Source organism: Pteronotus mesoamericanus, unplaced genomic scaffold (genome assembly GCF_021234165.1).
Source record: "Pteronotus mesoamericanus isolate MK-2021 breed Mesoamerican mustached bat unplaced genomic scaffold, CSHL_Meso_final contig_50, whole genome shotgun sequence".
Lineage (NCBI taxonomy): Eukaryota > Metazoa > Chordata > Mammalia > Chiroptera > Mormoopidae > Pteronotus > Pteronotus mesoamericanus.
The window spans coordinates 20,967,805-20,987,420 of NW_026555186.1; the positions used below are offsets into that span (position 1 = coordinate 20,967,805).

Genomic DNA, 19,616 nt, shown 5'->3' on the forward strand with positions numbered 1-19,616 from the left:
CTTATGCAATATTTTGTTGATTGACACTTGGTAATATAATATTAGGGCAGTTTGAAAACAATAATAGAAATGTTGTAATTGATAGCCCCAGAAAAAATTTAGTAGGTATTTTGGGCAAAGCAATTTTTAAAATTCTTTGTTGTTTGAACTTTTCTTGATCCCTACCCCACATCATTGTGAAAACCCAGAATACCTGCCTCTTTTTATTTTCAGATTTTTTTTTGAGAGTGATATCACCCCCCCAGTTAATAAATACTGGTAGAGATTAAATACATTGCCTATCCTGTTAGGTAGGGCTTTGACACTTGCTGTTCCTTTCTCTAATATACTCTTTGGCATGCTCAAATATCATTTTAAAAGAGGTCTTTCCTGTCCATTCTCTGTGAAATAGCAAACCTCATTCATGTCCTGCATCCCAGCATTCTCTGGTTCCCTTAGTCTCTTTAGTTTTTTTTTTTTTCTATAGTACTTAATATTTATTGTTTACTGTCCTTTCTCTACCCTTTTACCCCCATGGAATGCAAGCACTATGAGGACAGAGATCAGAATCTGGGATGGTGCTTGATACATGGTAGGAGTTCAAATATGTACTGAATGAATGGATAAATTAATACTGTATTTCTCTTGTGAAAAGTATTAAGTGAGTTTGAGATTATACTGCTGCTGGTCAAGGGCAAACTTAGTTGCTTTACTCTGGAGGAAGGTTTTACATGGTCATAAAGATGAAAACCTTTAACAAAGATACATGCCTGAACAGGAGAGCTTTCATTCAACAAATATCTATTGAGCATCTAGCATGTGCCAGGCTCTATGCTTGGTTTTAGAGATACAATGGAAAGAAAAACCAGCACTGTCCCTATTATGATGGAATTAGTTGAGTGAAATATATATTTATCAAATAATCACACAAATAAGTGTATGCAAACTGTAATAAATACTATCCTTCTGTACAGACTTGGGCCAAGGGAAAACAACAGGCATGGCTCAAGTCTTACTTCAGAAACAATTTGAGACTTTTTCCAGCATAAGGTTGATTGAAGACGTGAAGCTTCTAAGTTCTCTACCTCAGAGAGCATGGCAAAAAGTTTGGCCTGGAAAGAATTCAGAAGTAATAGCAAGTTTGTTCAATGAATATTTTTTTAGTGCTTATACTGTCTAATGTTACAATAGGTATTGAAAAGATATACCATGGTTCTCAAATATCTCCCATCTCAAACATTTTGGTTCTTGAACAAGCTGTTTGCAGAAAAAATATCTCAATTGTTGAACAAAACACTTTGGTTCTCAACTCAGCAACCCTTTTATGCTGATATCTGTATGGTCAGTCACATGTCTCTCAGGTGACAAAGGAGATTTCGTTTTCAAACAAATTGCTTCTCAACAGCCTTCTGGGACGAATTAAGTTGGAGAACTGAGATGCCACTGTAGAGATATTCAAAATAAATGGGACAAAATTACCCCCTTCAAGAAGTATACTATCACCTTGGGAAGTAATTGACATGTAATAGTGCTGGTTGACTCCTGCCAATTTTCCATAAATGTGTTGTGTTTTGCAATTATGCTTATAACTCTAGCCTCTGAAGATGAGGCACAAAAATGAACTACTTAATAGGAATTTCCTTATCTACTGAAGATTACATTTCCACATATTGTAATTTATTCTAAATTATATATTAACATATACTTATTCTCAAGAATTTTACAGTCATACCTTGGTACTCATCGGCTTTGGAACACATCAAACCCTGTACTCATTGCGTTTTGATGAGGAAGAAAATGTTTCAGTGCTGAGTGCTTGCTTGGGACCTGTCGCACTTGCTAGAACTTGTATGAGTTACAACGCCGCTCCACAAGAAAAAGTGCTTCATTGTTTGGTACATTAGTTTTGGCACTCGCCTCAAGTTCCCAGTATCAAGGTACCACTGTGCTTTCAAAGTATTGTTCTATTTGGGAGCCTTCATTAAAGGAGCCACTGATGTCTGATAAAATAGTGATAGCCAGCAGGAATGAATGGCCAAAGGAGGAGGGAGCCATGAGACTTCTTTTTTAATTCAGTAGCTTATCAGTGAAGATTAAGAAACCCTGGTAAGCAAGGTGGCCCAACCATATATGCATTCTTTTTACATGGTGTAAGTGGCCTGTGTCCAAAAAAAAAAAAAAAAAAAGTTGTATGAAAATAATAATGTCAACAATAATAGCTACCATTTTTGAGCATTTACTATCCATCAGGTGCTGTTCCTCATTTTGTCATCACAACAAACCTATGAGGTTATCATTATTACTGGTTTCAGATAAGGAAATTTGTCACAGAAATATTAGACATCAGGCCCAAGGTATCTTACTCTCCATAAGCGGAAGGGGCAGTGTTTGAATTTGGACAACCTGACTCTAGAGCCTGGAGAGGGGTCGGGATGATGTGCTCTAGCTTGATTTAGAGCAGTGGTTTCTGAACCAGTGAGTGCATACTTTGGGGATGTGCAAAACCATCCACGGGATACAGGGAGAAAATCCACATGCTTCTGTTTGTATTTATTTTCTCCTTCATTGTTTAAATGCACTATTTTATATATAAAAAGGAACATATAAATTCAGTTAGTCACTTTTTACATACCACGATGCCATTTTTCCTAATGCCTTGCTAAATGGAACTATATTCCGTGGCATTTAGATGAATTAAACCAGCACTCACAAGTTTCAGATTGAACATAAGCAAATCGTAAGAAAGTGGTAGAGCTGATGCCTTGGCGTGGGGAGTCTTTCAGAAATTAGAAAGTATTATGAAAATCACTCAAAATACTGATTTCTATTCATTGTTAATGATGAACTTTGTCTTGTGCTTTGACATATTTATCACTAAGAATATAAAGCCATTGGGATTTTCAAGACATTTAAAAACTAAGTGTATAGGACTGGAAGATGGGCCTTTACAATTTGCAGGCAACATTATGCTGAGTGAAAGAAGCCAGGCACAAAAGCCGCACGTTGGATGATTCCATTCATATGTAATGTTCAATAGGCAAATCCATAGAGACAGGAAGTCGATTAGTGGTTGCCATTGGATAGGAGGGGGAGGAAATGGGGAGTGACTGCTAATGGGCACAGGGCTTCTCACGGGGGCGATGAATGTTCTGGAGGTAGATCGTGGTGGTGGTTGCAGAGCCGTGGATTATACTAAAAGCCGCTTTAAAAGGGTGAACTGTTTGGCATGTGAATTATATCTCAATACAGTCTTATAAATAGAAGGTTTCATTGTCCATTAGGAAAGAAAATTAAATTAAGAATTATTTTAAAGTAGTGTTTTATTGTAATCCTTACATTTTTTAATTTTGTGTGACTCCTTCATAATATAACACTAGAGTATTATAGTACTCCGTGTATTTAAATATACATATTTTGGGTATGCGTGCTCTGAGTTCTGACCTTCCTAACACCCACCTTTTCTTCTTTGCTAACAGCGATGCATACTTATAAAAACTTTGGAGATCACTGCTTTAGAATCGCAGGGAAGAGAAGACATGTCTAGGTCCCCTTTAACAGTCATTCTTTATTTCAAGTTTATGAGGGCATAATGAGTTAGGACAGGACGTTGTGTTTTTAAGATGGGATATACATCAGGCCTCATGGAGAATCGGGTGTTACACAGTCTGAGGTAGCGAGAGTTAACCTCTCAGAATCCTAAATGTATCCTTCCCAGGAGAATGAGAATCCAGTTGGGTTGGCTTGTCACCATACATAAGAGATACAGATTATCTCTTTGGGGCATTGTTTCTTGCCAAGCTTAGTTAGAAGGCCTTGCTCATGTCCAGCCAATATGTGATTGCTTTTGATTTAGGCATTATTCTCTATTTAAATAAGTTCTGACCAGGGTAACTGGGGATTTCTTTTGAGACACGTGGCAAGGCCCTAGAGCTTGATGGACTGTTTTTTTCCTGTGTAGTAAGGAGTTTATTGAGAACTTGGTGGAGGCAGTGTAGTGGTATAGAAAAACCATGAGCCTTGCAGCCAGACAGCCTTTGGCTTAAGTCGCTCACTGTGAGACCTTGGATATAGTTACTTTCTCTGAGTCTCTGTTTCTTCATAAGTAAAATGGGAGAAATGGTAACTACCTTGTAGGTGAAGATTAAAGTACATAAGATTTGTGGTGCTTGCCACAGAAGCTGACATGTGGAAGGCACTCAACAAATGTTCCCTTCTTTTTGTAGAGGAAGTGTAATGGACTGATTAAGAAAATTATGCACAATTTGCATTTCTAGTTCTTATGTATTTCTTTAAGGGCTCAGGAATCCATTTTAAAAGCTACTATAATATAGCTATTTCTACCTTCTCCAAACTCTTGGTCATTGAAGAATAGTGATATAAGAACAATGGAGCTAGTAAAAGCCCAAAATATAAAATAAATTCCTCAATGTTATATAAATTATGGCAATGTAACTTGGGCTTCTGAAACATAAACTGAAAGGCAGTTGACCAAAAGTACACTGGACGAGGAGGGAACAGAGAAAACTGCTACTCCTGCTTTGCTATTAACAGGCTCCTGGACTCCAGGCAGTTTATAACTTCTTTGAGGCATTTGTATAATGGGTTGGGGAGAGGGTGCTTAACTGAGTAATTTTAAATTTCTTTCCGGTTTCAGAAACTTTGTGGAAATTAGGTGAAGGAGTTTTGGAAAATAAGAAGTGTCACTTATCTTGATACTGACTTGCCGTGAGAATCATCTCATGTTTTAAAATACATAGTCACACTGCATACTCTTTATTTACAAGAACATTCTAAAATGATGGTGATGGTCACAAGTCACTGACCGTTGGTCACTGATTGACACTGATCTGCCTTGGTGCATTGGGTGGAAAAGAGTGATCCTGGAGAAGTTGAACTCCCACTATGCCACCGTGTTCAAATTTAGAGTCTAATGTTCTTTTTGATTATTTGTGGTTATTAATAAGGCAGTTATAAGCTGTTTCCTTCTGTGCGTTTAGTAGGCATCCTGGCTGTTGAAAGATGGCTGGTTGCACCAGGGAATAACTGACTTTATGAGCTGGTAGGAAGGAGGCTGCCAAAGGATCCCCTTCCCTGTGGCTGGCGGTTTTCAGGCATGCCATTTTAATAGTATACAACCCAGAGTTAGATTAAGACCATTCCTTCATAAATTAGGAACGGCATGATTTCAAATGAGAAAGTAGAGTGATAATATGTAAAAGGGTAATGTGAAAAATCATCTTATAGTGTCACAATTTCATGAGTTCATTTTCTGTAATGTCTTAATTTGCTACACCAGTTTTATTGGAAGAAGTCTGTGAAAAACTGTCCTAATTAAAATAAGTTTAAATTATTGATTTTTAAATGAATGAGATTTTTCCCTGTGATTAAACGAGGTGTATACTATTTTTTTCTTAAATCATACATTATTTCTGAAAATGGTATTTGAAAGCTATAAATGTACAGTGACTTGTATGAATAGTTTAAATTTTTTTTAGTATAACAGCAAAAGCCAAGTAGCACTTCTAATTTTTATTTTAAAATTGAAAACTCATTAGTGAATGCTGCAAGTTGACAGGCCATTCAACAGATAATCAAGCAAAAAGATAATTTGATATAATGAGGTTATATTCTTTCTACAGGTTTTATTGAAAACTACAGCTGGAGATATTGACATAGAGTTGTGGTCAAAAGAAGCTCCTAAGGCTTGCAGAAATTTCATTCAGCTTTGTTTAGAAGGTAATTATAATTCTTGAGTTTTATTCTGTAGGGGAAATTTTGTTCCTTTAAAGGTAAACTGCACCATATTCATCCACATCGTTGAAGACTAGTGTTAAGTAATGGTAATGAATGATAGGAGTTGATACCAGTGACACTGTGTTGAGCTATGTGTCAGGAAATGGAGAGAAGAGATAAAAAACTCCCCCGCCCCAAATAAATCTACATATCGTTAACAGAGAAATTTATCTCACCAAATGATACTTTGATCCTTTTTGGTCTCCTTGGTTATTTTCCATTTCTTTCTTCTATCTTCTAAATATGGGTATTCCCTAAGATTGCCTCTAGTTCTCTATTGCCTTTACTCTTCAGTTGTTACTTCATCCAAATGACTATAAAATTTAGAATCCCAGCCATTTCTTCTCTTCTTAGCTTTAATTTACATATTGAATTGCCTAGTGGACTTTTCTGTTCGAATCCTCCTCTGTGAGCTATAACTAAAACCAGTGTAAAACCGTATTTACCCGTTGCTTCCCCAGACTGCTTTGATTTTCATCTACATGATTGTAATTGCCTTTTTACCTGGTCTTCTTCTCATTGATCTATAATATCTTTACCCTCTTATTTATTCATCTGGTCATTGACTCTTCTGGCAGCATGGCTTCCTTGCTTTCCAGCTTTATTTTTATTTTACTAAATAACTCCATGGTTTTAGTTAATCATCTGTGTCTCTTGGGCAGTTCCTCCCCATTTCCACTTTCACACATATCCTTGTGCCTCCTTCATATCCTCAGTCTCCTCATATCTTCAGTTTCCTTTTCAGAATACTTTTTCTTCTCCTTTTTATTGCTTAGTCTACCCACTTTTTAATGTCTATTCAGAATTCCACTTTTTCCACAAAGTCTTCCATTCAGCATTCAGTGATGTTATCGGTGTCTCTCATATTTTTTAGATTTGAGTCATAAGGTGACTATTTTTCTTTTTATAAAACTTCTCAGAAGTATACATTTACTTGACTGTTTTCCCCTTCAGAATATTTCCTTGTAGGACTGAACATTTCATACATTTTCGTAACTTCTTGGTATTTAGGATACATTGCACATGGATTTGAGTATCTCCAGTTGTGGCAAATCATTGTCCTTCTAAGTTATACCTGATTTTTTAGAGACAGACAAGGTTAATCAAGATAACAGAACACAGCATTCTGAGTCAAAAGCAAGGTGTGAGAAAGAATCCAAAATATCCAATAGTAGAGCACAGTGAGCGTTCTCTCAGTAGATAATTAGACGAAGATAGCCATCAGGGAGGAGTTCAGGTATAAATGTACCCAACCACCATCCCTCCCCAAAAAATCTGCCCCAAAAGAAAAAAGATGTCTGCAAAGGCCATTATTAATAATTGCTATGGCAGACAGGAAGGAAATTGAGTCAGACAGGTAGTTGAGTCAGAGAAGCCTTAAATAACTGTCAACAGAGTCGAGAAACACAGTAGACACAGAAAAGTCAGACTTGTTTCTGGAAAGGAGTTTTGAAGAATCAAAAGCTCAAATTTTACAGTAGAAGAGAGAAAGTACAAAAACATTAGAAAGAATGAATGGTAAATTACAGTCCATGTCCAGGTGAATGGAAGAAACAGAAAACATCTGGATATAATATGACAATGAAGAAGAAATACGTTTCTTAAGTTAGGTGATGATGAAACTTAATTACAACAGTAAGAAATTACTCCCTTTTTTCTATGAATACAAGAGGAAAATAATATAAATCATCACAAAAATAAGCAGAGCAATTCTCTTAATAGAACAGGTAAGAGATAAAATTATTATCACAAAGGATAACAAGAAGTTTGAGCAGAATAATTTAAATAAATATACTCCTAAGTGAATGAAGTCAAGGTTTTTAAAAAATATAATTCAGAGGACCCCATTTTAATTCTCTGAATCTATGATTTATTTACTTAACAAATCATAATATTTCTAGATATTGTAACACTCACAGCAATATTTGTTTAGAAGCATGGTTTCTGTAATTAAAAGGTAAATGAATGAAAATAAGGAAGTGCGAGCACAGCCTCAGATACAGCTCTTAACTAAGAGCATTCAATTAAAGGGAAGTTCTGTGTTTTTATTCTTCAGTTTTATTAAGGGGCAGTTGACAAAATTATATATATTTAGGTTGTACAGCATGATTTTTTAAAGGCATACAATGTGATGATTTAATATACATGTACATTGTGTAATGATTACCACAATCAAATTTATTAAAACATCCATCACCTCATGTCATGACCGTTTTACTTATTATTTTTTGTGTGTGATGAGAATGCTTGAATCTTCTCTCACAGCAAATTTCAGGTATTCAGTACAGTATTATTAACTGTATTCGTTATGCTGTACCTTGGGTCCCCAGAACTTATTCATCATATAACTGAAAATTTGTGCCTTTTGACCAACGTCTTCCCATTTCCCCCATCCCCCAACCCCTGACAACCACCATTATACTCTCAGGTTGTATGAGTTCAACTATTTTAATATATACATATAAATGAGATCATATAGTACATATTTGCCTTTCTGTGCCCAGGGGAGGTTTTTTCAGTTTTTATGAAAACAAAAGATCTGCAATTACACAGACTTAGGTTTGGATTATAGGTCTTTGCAGGTGAACATTTAAAAATGAGTGAAAATTTTAAATAATTCTAACTTTAAAAAGTAGGTGAAAAAAGATGTAAGAAAGGGAAAAGGAACTTGTTAGCTTTGATAATTTTATTAGTTCCTCTGAAGTATGAGTAAGGAGTAAAATTTTAGGTCTGCGAAACAAAGTGGAGAGCAGATAAGAAAATGAAATTTTGTTTGCTTTATGTGATTATTAATCTCTTTTATTTTAGCTCAACCTCATTTCTCCAAGATCCATGCTTCATCAGTTACCTTGTATCCCCTACCTCCTTTAACAGCAATTTAATAATTCTTTAGAAGTGTCAATATAAGTATACATTAAGATGTTAAAAGAAATGTCTTTACAAAACTAAAACATTTGTTTAAAAAAAAGAGGCTAAAATAAATGGGGCAGACAGATTGCAAAAGGAGCTTTTAAAAGAGTTATTCATAGTAATATCTACAAAATTAAACACAAAATGCAACATTCTAGATGAAACATATAAATGCTTCAAAAATGCAAATATAAATTCCTATGTGTACTTGGGCAGAAATATAGTTAGTCAAAATATATTATGATACCCATTCATTGTATAGCCAGAAATAAAAACTGTAATGACTAATACCAGAACCAGAATAGCCGATTTGGAACTTCATTTTAGATTTGAGATATATATATATAAATTTCTTTTTTTCAACAGAGGAGAAAATTCTGGAGAATATTATGAACATGCATAATGAAATAATAAACCCCTTTTTAAAAAATACTTATGAGACTGATGCATGCAATTTAAAAAGTCAACATTATTGCAAGCAGCAACATCTGTTATAGCACATGGTCATCTATAAAACTACTGTAAATGCATGATTCAACAGTGATTAATAATAAATTTCAAGGAAATAGAAAACTATAAATGCATAGTTCAATAGTGATTATTAATAAATCACAAGGAAGTAAAAATAGTAGATGTGGAAATTTGAAATTCTAGCCATGATAATACACAAAATTATGGTGTAGAGAAGTTATAGAAAATCCCTATTTAAGATATATAGTATTATAATAACTTTTCTCATCCAACAAGACTATAATTAGGGGGGAAAAGCTTAAAGTAAAAAACCAACATCACTAAACGACTTTATAAGAAATAGGAGAAAAGAAGCCCTGACGGGCTTGGCTCAGTTCATTGGGCGTCATCCTGAAACAAGAGTAAAGCAAGAGGTCACTAGTTCAGGTCATGCTCAGGGCACATGCCTGGGTCACTGGTTCAGTCTGGGTTAACTGGGGACATGCAGGAGGCAACTGATAATGTGTTTCTCACTCACATCGGTATTTCCCTCCCTCTTTCTCCCTTCCTTGCCCTCTCTCTAAAATAAATAAACAAAATATTTAAAAAAAAAAATAGGAGAAAAGTATAGTTAATTTTAAAAACAGAAAGCACAAGAAATAAAGATCTTTTTTATGTCCCCCTTCCCTCACATCTAGTAGATCTGAGTCTTATCAATCCTACTTCCTAGAGAATTTGTGAGTATTTGTGAGTCTGTTCACTTCAAGAATGTTTTGACTCTTAGAACAAAAGTAGTTTCTCTCCTCTCTCTTTCCCTCTCCCTTCCATCTCCCTCTCTCTTCTTCTCTTTCTCCCTCTCTTCTCTCTCATCTTTTGGCTTCCCAGCCTGGAAGTTGGAGTGATCTTTTGATAATGCAGATCTGATCATATACTCAAAAAATGTTGATTGACTCCATATTATGGGCCTAAGGGATTGTTTTCATTTTCTGATATAGCCTGGGGTATGTTTTACTTTCAAATTTGAATAAGAATTTGTAGAATTTAAGTAAAAATATTAAAGTTTGACATTACATTTGTGTTGAACTTGAAAATGTATAGGTTGCCTCCCCATTATCTTAATTTTCAGAACAACTCTGTGAGTTAATTTATATTTTTAGTTTTATAATGAGAAAATTACATGTACAGCATGCTGACTATAGTTAACACTGTATTGCATATCCTCAAGTTGCTAAGAGAGTAGCTCTTAGAAGTTTTCATCACAAGAAAAAATTGTAACTATAGTGACATATATTAGCTTGATATTGTCATTCATGATTGTTTCACAATATTGAATAAGTACCCAATCATTATGTTGTACATCAGAGACTAATATAATGTTATACGTCAATTTTATCTCAATAAAAAAATTGAATTTAAGGTTGCACAGCAACACTCAGACCTCCTTACTTCTACATACAGTTACTTGGGGATATGGGAGATATACTTGGGGTTATGGGGATAAATGGTGACTTAGGGATATGGGAGAGATGCTTTTATACCTCTTGGCTTTTACAGTTTCTGTTTGTAACTACGGAGAACTTGTCTGCACTGGGGAGCTCTTATGATTATAGCCCCAAAATTCTTTACTGGGAGAAGGGATTGAAAAAAATTACTTGGTCTACCTTTCTACTTCTTCCAATCCATCCTGCGCACTAGATAAAGTTGTTAGATTACAGGATACCTTTTTTTAAAATATGGATTTTATATCCAGTTATATGTTACAAACATGAATAATTCTATGAGAGTGCCTGTATGTCACTGTTGTAGTACTTTACGAATTACAATAAACTATAGTCACATTTTGACCCTTAAAGTGTCACAAAGTACCTATATAATAGGTACTTTATGAATTATCTCAGTAATTGTATCAGTACAATTTTTCCACAGTAACTGTACCACTTTACAACCCACTAACAATGGAGGAGGTTTCCACTTTCTCCTCCTCCTCACTAACACTTAATTTCTATTATTTTTGATTGATAACCATCTTAGTGGGTGTGAAGTAGTATTTCATTGTAGTTTTGATATGCATTTCCCTCATGACTAAAGATGCTGTGAAAATCTTTTCTTATGCATATTGGTCCTTGTTGGTACTTATTAATTCTCTGATTCAGTCAAAACCTAATTCTTGCCCTTCTGCCACCACCAGACCCTTTGCACATGCTTTACCTCATGGAGCTGTACCCTGCTTCTTTTTCCTCTGTGAAAAGTCCCTAATGAGTCTAGGTTCCAGATAGTAACTATTAGGAGATCATATATGATCTTCTTATATGTCTATGACTTCCAAATAACTTATTTATATAAAATATAAATAGTTTCAACCATTTAGCAAACTTATTGAGAGTTTAATTTGACTCAATTATATATTGTGTTGATTATTTATTTATTGAAAGTCTCTCCGGGGTCGGGGGGTGCATTGATGATGCTAGACCTATCATCTGTGAGTTATTTAGATGTCTTTTGAGTTTCAATATTCTTGGTGTAAATAAATTTTCTGTGGGGAGAAGAGGAAAAATGAGGGAATAAGGCATTTATCTCCACTAGGGTTTCTCAATCTTGGCACTGTTGACATTTTGGACCATTAATTCTTTGTTGTGATGACTCTCCTGTACTTTGTAGGAGGTCAGGGTAGAGCTCATGACTGAATATACTTGACCTCTACCCACTAAATGCCAGTAGCATCTCCTGTGTGTGGCAACCATATCCTTCTGGATATTGACAAATATTTCCAAGGGAACAAAATTGCCAACCCCCACCCCCTAGTTAAGAACCACTGATCTGTACCCAAAGCTCTCTAATTTTTATTTTGAAAATTGCAATCCAGAGTTTGAGAGAATCCTTCAAATAAGTAGAAACAAACAAAGAAACACCACTTTGATTTCTGTAGAAATCATAGTGTTTTGAGAAGATATTTTATAATAAGTATGGAAGAAAAGGTTTTGGTTTAGGAACCTATTTAACATTCTGGATGGAGGTGGGGGGAATCTTATGACTCTAGTTGTATTTACTCTGGTATAGATACACTTCGTTTTAGATTTTGATAATTTTTTTTTTCAGCATATTATGACAAGACCATTTTTCATAGAGTGGTACCTGGTTTTATAGTCCAAGGGGGAGATCCTACTGGCACAGGAACTGGTGGAGAGTCTATCTATGGAGCCCCATTCAAGGTGAGCCCTAATTCATCATTATTATTTATTTGCAAGTCAGCTTGGATTATTTAATTGAAAATGACTATACCCCACAAGAAGAAAATGTATTTCACATTAATGCACAAAATTGGTGTCTATGACATATTTAGAATTAACATAGGTATAAGAATAGTACTTATCCTATCAAGCATTCTAAGTTATCATACACTTTTATGCTAGACTGCATTCAGGTGGAGATAAAGGTATGTAAAAAAATTAAAGATTATATGCCTGTATCTGATTTTTGCAACTCTGAAATATTTTTAGGACAGTGCATATGCCATTCCATTTTAAAATATTTTATTTAATACTATCTGAACTTTGTCTTAATCTGCTTGGACCTCTATAACAAAATACCACTGACTGGGTGGCTTGAACAACAGGAATTTACTTCCTACTATCCTGGAGGCTAGAAAGTCCAAGATCAAGATGCAGGCATTCAGTTCCCAGTGAAGGTCCTCTCCCTGGCTTGCAGACGGCTGCCTTATCCCAAGTTTTCACGTGGTTCAGAGGGAGAACCCCTTCTTGTAAAGGCACCAGCCCTATGGGATTAGGGCTTTGCTCTTACGACCTCATTTAACCCATATCATCATCTTACAGGCTTGTCTCAAATATAGTCACTTTGGGGGTTAGACCTTCAAAATACGAATTTGGGGGATGTACAGTTTAGTTCATAAGAGTTAATTTTAAATTTTGTACCATAGATAGACTTCTGTAGCGCAAAATACATGCCATAATAGGAAATCACAAGGGAAAAAGAAGCAGCAACATAAATTGTTTGAAAAAAAAGTGTGAATATTAATAAAGAATAAGTCAGTGATTTGTACATTGACAACATAGATCTAAAGAGAAAAAAGAGTTAATGTCATCTTTAAGACATTAAGAATAACAATGAGTTCAAGTAAAAGCCAGAAGTTGGATTATTTATGAATCTGATGGTACCAATATCATGTTCTTGGAGTAAGTAAACCATAACAGCTCTTAAAATATGGAGGTTTTTTTTTTTTTTTTGAAGACTTGTGTTTATACTAATGGGATAGAGTTTCCTTTAATTTTTGACTGGGTTGCTATATGGTTCTTAAGAAAAATAGTTGACCTGTTTGCTTTACTGATGATAATGTCTTTTGAAAATGTAGAATGGTTATAAAAGTGTCTTAAATGTTTATATTTTACCAAATTGAGATGTCTTATGATATCAGAGCCTCAATTCAGTAGTAATTATTCCTTTGTTCTATTATTTGATATAATAGAATAGATCTTTTTGATAATTTATTTTTAAATTAAGATTTTTGCTAAATGTTCAGGAAATAACTTATTTGGTAAGTTTTCCAATTAGGTCATTTTTAATACAGTATACATAGTTATGATCCTTTGAGTTAAAATCTCTTAAAAATTATTAAGGGAAAATAACTCCCTTTTTGAAAAGTATTGATTATATAACATTGCTGTATTATAAATGAGTCTAGTATCAGGCCTGGATAGAAGTTCTATTAGCTAAGTAACTAATATATACGTTATATAGCCTGACCACAGCAAGAGAGCCACATTAGAAAGGCTTGCTACTGCCCTTTTAAAAATTGGCAAATGGGACCATTACCAGTTCAGAGAAAATTCAACTTAGTGCTCTAAAAAACACAGTAAAGCACATAACATAATCATAGTAGATTTGTTGAATTAAAAAAATAAAAAGAAAGCAGTTGTTTCCAGACTTTTACAATGGGGTGAGGAGGGGCAGCAGTTGAAGACTGCAGTGATTCAAAGGTAGTTTTCTTGGAGAAAAGAATAGAGGTTCTAAAAGCTTAGATAACTTTGAGGGATGGTAAAAATAGGGGAATGATTTTTAGAAATCTATTCCCCTACAAGTAACCTTTCTCTGTGTAAGTAGGCAGCTTTCCATGAAATCGACTAAATTTGTAGCTGAGTATATTTAGAACATACAAGCTGCTGAAGTCGTTTAATAGCATTGAAAGAATAGTAAATATTGGATTTGATTGTATTTGAAAAACAGTTAAATACAACTTCAGCATTTTTTATTAGAAGCTGTATGGGACCTTGCTGGTTAGCTGAATGTGAAGGGCCTCCTAACTGAGGTCATTCACTAAATCTTTTCTTTTTTATGCTTCAGGATGAATTCCACTCACGGTTGCGTTTTAATCGGAGAGGATTGGTTGCCATGGCAAATGCTGGTCCTCATGATAATGGCAGCCAGTTTTTCTTTACACTGGGTCGAGCAGATGAACTTAACAATAAGCACACCATCTTTGGAAAGGTTTGTGTTCATTATATTAGGCTTCTGTGATATATATGACCAGCTTACCTAAGAGCTACCTTCATAAATTATTCACTAGAGTACTGATTTATCTTCAAATATGATGGAATAGATTTCTGTTATAATGAACTGTATGGGACCACCTGAATATTTTTCAAATAAGGTATTAGTTATGACTTTAAATTTTTCTTTTTTTAAAAAAATCACACTAACCGGGTTAGCTACTATGTCACTCAGCTCATAACTGTTTTTATGTTTTAGGAAGACACCTAGACAAAATTTAATAGTTCAAAGTATATTTTGTTAATGATAAATTCCCTTAAGTTTAAAGTGAAAGTTATGTTAACATTAAAACTGTTTACCTGAAAGATTACTTTCAGTAGTATCTATTTAATCCTGCACAGAGTCAGCATTATATCAGGAAATGTCAATTTCATAAAATTTTTAACAGTTTTCTGTAGGAAGTGTTTCTACAGTCTCTTTTCTTACTCTCCCCCTTCTCATAAATACTTCACCCATATATGTTTTGTCTCCGGCATGTTAGACGTCATTAGTGTATCAGCTCCCTCTGCTGGCTCAGTGAGAGTGGTTTTCCATGTCCTAGGCAAAGCTGGATTTTGTGATGAGGAAAGGGAAAAAACAAACAGCACAACTGTAAAATTGGTATTATTTTAAAACTTTTGAGAAATGTTGAATGAAAGGAGTCACACTAAAAACATGCAATAAAGTATTGCTTAATACTTAACATGAATTAAATATGCATTGGCACAGCTGAGCCACTCTGACATAGGTTGTCTGATGTTCATAGATTTTATTTCCTCTTATTTAAAATAATAAAAGTTATGATAAAATGAGTTTTAGGTTGCCATTCTGCACCATTGTTTAGAGTTGATGTTATATATCTTACATATCAGAGATAAAGTATAGCATAATGGTTAGCATTCTGAAGGCCATTGCTGTTGACTCTGTAACTTCTTTGAAACTCCATTATCTGGGGATCTGGAGAAGGGAGATAATGATAGTACCTATTTCTAGGATGTTTGTGAGGATTAAACGAGGTGACATCTGCAAATTACTTACCCCCCTTGTTATTATTTACTTGTTCTATCCTATTCTAAAGTCTACATTTGTTTATGATGTTTGAATGAAAAGTTGTCATTCAGTAAGAGGTTATTTGACACTGTATTTTAGTTTTTCTTTTTTCTTTCTTTTTTTTTTATTGATTTTGGAGAGAGGGAGAGAGAGAAACATTGATTTACTGTTCCACCCATCCATGCACCCATTGGTTGATTCTTCTTTGTGCCCTAACTCGGGATTGAATCCCCAACCTTGGCGTATTGGGACAGTGCTCTAACCAGCTGAGCTACCTGTCCAGGGCTATATTTTAATTTTTAATAAAAGGTGATCTTAAGAATATATTGAAAATTTCCTAAACATTTTACTTAGGGGTTGAATTTCATCTATGCTATTTCCTCTTAAGATGAAGTTGCTTTATTTGCATTATATAATGCATTTGTTCTTATATAACAATATGAAATATTTTCAGAGTGTCCCCTTATTTAAAAGAATGAATGTAATAATTTGCAATTAAATTTTTATTTAAATTTAATAGGTTACGGGGGATACAATATATAACATGCTGCGACTGGCAGAAGTAGACACTGATGACGAAGAAAGACCACTTAATCCACACAGAATAAAAAGTTGTGAGGTAGGAGCATAATTAGTATAAGATAAAGCATTTAAATTGTCATTTAAGATAAAACGGTTATTACTATTTTTAATCTATCAGAAGAAGGCTTTATACTAAATTAAATCCAACTTGGATTTTATCAGTGATTTAGGCACAGATTCTGATTAAGAATTTTTTTTAATTGAAGGTTTTGAATTTTAAGATGAAATCCAATGAATGAAAAGCTCAATTCAGAGTGGAAAGTTGGAGGAATTAGATTTATTTAACCCAATGAAGTGACTTCCTTGGTAACTTAAGAGTTATCCTCTGTTGAGGAAGCCATTGGGCGTGGTCTTTAAGAACATTTGATTTGTAGTCAAAACGCCTGATTTTGTCTCTCTTACTATGTATTAAATTTCCTTAATTCTTTTCCCTTTGTAAAATAAGGATAAAGTATCCTTTACTTAATAGCACATAAGATTATTAGGAGAATCAAGGCCCATGTAAGTGGAAGCACTTGATATAGTATATGTTTCATTATACTTACAATGGTTATGTGAGGAAGAAATATAGACACTAATGTCAATACAATTAAATATTGGTTTTCATTTTTTTAAAGTTTTAAAAATGGAGTAATGTTTTCAAAATATTTCTTTTCATAGGTTTTGTTTAATCCTTTTGATGACATCATTCCAAGAGAAATAAAAAAGCCAAAAAAAGAGAAACCAGAGGAGAAAGTAAAGCAATTGAAACCCAAAGGCACAAAGTAATCATAGCAATAAGATTTTTCTTCAGCTTAAAAAGTAACACTGATTCATTTAGTTCACTTAATTTCCTTTTGTAAAAATTGTTAACTAGTGAGGGGGAGGCTAGTTTGGCCCAGGGAGATATCTGAATTATGAGTGTGTGTTTTTTTTCCCTCTGTGTGCATTTCCTGTATTCAAATACAGTCTATAACTTAAACTTAAGCTAAATAAGTATTGTCTCAGATGTCCATATAAACTCTGTGTTAATATAAATAAATAGGATTATTATAGCAATTATTTATATAAATGAGTTATTGAGAAAATTTTTTTTACTTTTGTTTTCAATTAATATATGCTCAGTATAAGGAACTTGGAAAGTGAAGTATGAAGGATATGACTGAATGTTCACATAACCTTTTTTTTTTGTGCTATTAATTTTGTTATAACTATTTTTAAACATAAAGCTGTTTGTGTATTCTGAATTGTTTCTTTAGGATAGTTTTCCAAAAGTAGAAATTTCTTTTAAAAAAGTTCCAGTATTTTATGAACAGTATTTACATTATTTGTCTGTTTCATTAAAATAGATATCAGAGAGTTAGATTTCAATTGATTCTTTTATTGAATTGTAGCATTCGTGTTAGGGATTTTAATATATTTAAAGTATTAGATTCAGACAGTTCTAAGTATAATCCTGCCTAACCCAGTTAATAAGAAGCAAAGTTTATTAATCTTTTTGGCCTTGAGTTCCCCCGTTTTATAAAATGGAGATTATAATAAATAAAATACATAGTCTTTGTGAAGATTAAATGAGAAGGGGAATTTGAAAATGCCCAGTAATATAGGTATTCAATAGATATTCATTTTTTTCCTTGATACCCTACAATATAAGCAAGTTGCTTTTATAAACTCTCAGATATGAAGCAGACATTTTAATAAGCAGCAGATGTCTCGTTATTTGCAGCAGAAGTAGCAAAATAACTTCATATGTATAGCTATATATTTGATTTCCTTTTACTTTTTGATTCATTTATTTTCACTTATCCTGGAATGAAAAGTTGCTCTATGTTCAGATACAATATTTTATATCTATGGTTTATCTTGACAACAAACCTAAAAGTTGGGTGTTTTTATTTTTGTTTTGAATTCATAGTAAATATATTAGGGATGCTATGATAGTCATTGAGTGCATCTAGGTTTCGAAATTAAAATTCCTCTTTTGTTGACAAATCTTTTATTTTTCTAATATTTGAGAAAGAGTTTTAGTAACATATTATTGATCTTCCTTGGGATATCTTTGGTGTGAAAGCTTAAAGAAGACACTTAGTTTTTCTCTCCCCATGGGCCATTTTTTTTTAGTTAAGTTTATTCCTTATATTATTTATTTAATAATTGTTGCTTAACTTATTAATTTTAAAATATTAAACCATATTTTAGAAGACACTAGACTAATTACTTCCCATTTGCAGTGCTCTTGGGTCTATATATTTATTAACTTTTCAGAATTCTTCATTTTACTAACCAGTTTTGATAAATGCTTAATTATTTCTGTCATACTTGTCTTAGTATATTTAATGGTAGTGCTCAGAATGAATTTTTCATCATTAGTTTAGTTTAACATTGGAAACATCTGTGATCTGAGGCCAAAACCTTAACATTATGCTGAAAATAGAGATCCTTAGTATATTTCTACTGAATACTAAGTAATATTGTCTATTGTTAAATGGTTAGAATGTGTTTCTTCTTGTAAGTTCTAGTCTGTTTTATGAAAATAGCATATTTATAAGTTTTGTTTAACTTTTTCTTCCTTTCTTTTATTCTTTTTTCCTTTCTTCCTCTTTTTAATTAGAAATTTTAGTTTACTTTCATTTGGAGAAGAAGCTGAGGAAGAAGAGGAAGAAGTAAATCGAGTTAGTCAGGTAAAACTCTAATTTGCTCTTTGTTCTGAATTATAAAAGAAATTAGGGTTTATCTCTTATTCATGCTTGTCTCTGCTGCTGTACATGGAACAGCACATTTCACGTGGTGCACGTTCAGGAAACGTTCATTGTACTAATTTGTAAGATGATCTATGGTCAGTAGTATTTGCGACTTCTGAAAACATTTGCCCTCTTAAAATTATAGTGTTTTTTTAAAACCTGAATTTTTTTTTTTTTAGTCAGGATTAAAGTTAAAGAATTTTGTGTTTCGGATTTTAATTACTATTTGTTTAATGGATTTACTAGATAACGATTATTATTATTACAATAAACAGTGACAGACCAAAGCTCTTGTATTCATTTTAATATTTATATATATTTATTCATTTTATTAATTCTCTTCACAGCGCTTTAAGGTAGATATTATTATTTTACCTATTAAGGTAAAGATGGGTTATAATTTGCTCAAAGTCACAGAACCAGTAAGTTAGCTAGAACAGGAATTTGAACCTTGTCTGTCTCACTATAAAATTCTTGTCTTTGGGCTACACATTGGCTCCTGGCCTTTTACCCCACTCATAGTTCCCATAGGCCTTCAAGAGTGGTTTTCCTCAGTATCACTTTTAGCACAGTGTTCATTGTGGAAACACC

At 33.6% G+C, this 19,616-nt stretch overlaps 1 protein-coding gene across 1 annotated transcript in view; it reads left to right on the forward strand.

The window, feature by feature from the left end:
- CWC27 (CWC27 spliceosome associated cyclophilin) overlaps window positions 1-19,616 on the forward strand; it is a 176,428-nt gene that overhangs the window by 1,183 nt on the left and 155,629 nt on the right. The window contains exons 2-7 of the mRNA XM_054578413.1: window positions 5,619-5,715; window positions 12,229-12,341; window positions 14,488-14,631; window positions 16,244-16,342; window positions 16,966-17,069; window positions 18,896-18,965. Of these exons, the coding sequence (XP_054434388.1) occupies window positions 5,619-5,715; window positions 12,229-12,341; window positions 14,488-14,631; window positions 16,244-16,342; window positions 16,966-17,069; window positions 18,896-18,965 (627 nt within the window). The remainder of the gene's footprint in view (window positions 1-5,618; window positions 5,716-12,228; window positions 12,342-14,487; window positions 14,632-16,243; window positions 16,343-16,965; window positions 17,070-18,895; window positions 18,966-19,616) is intronic.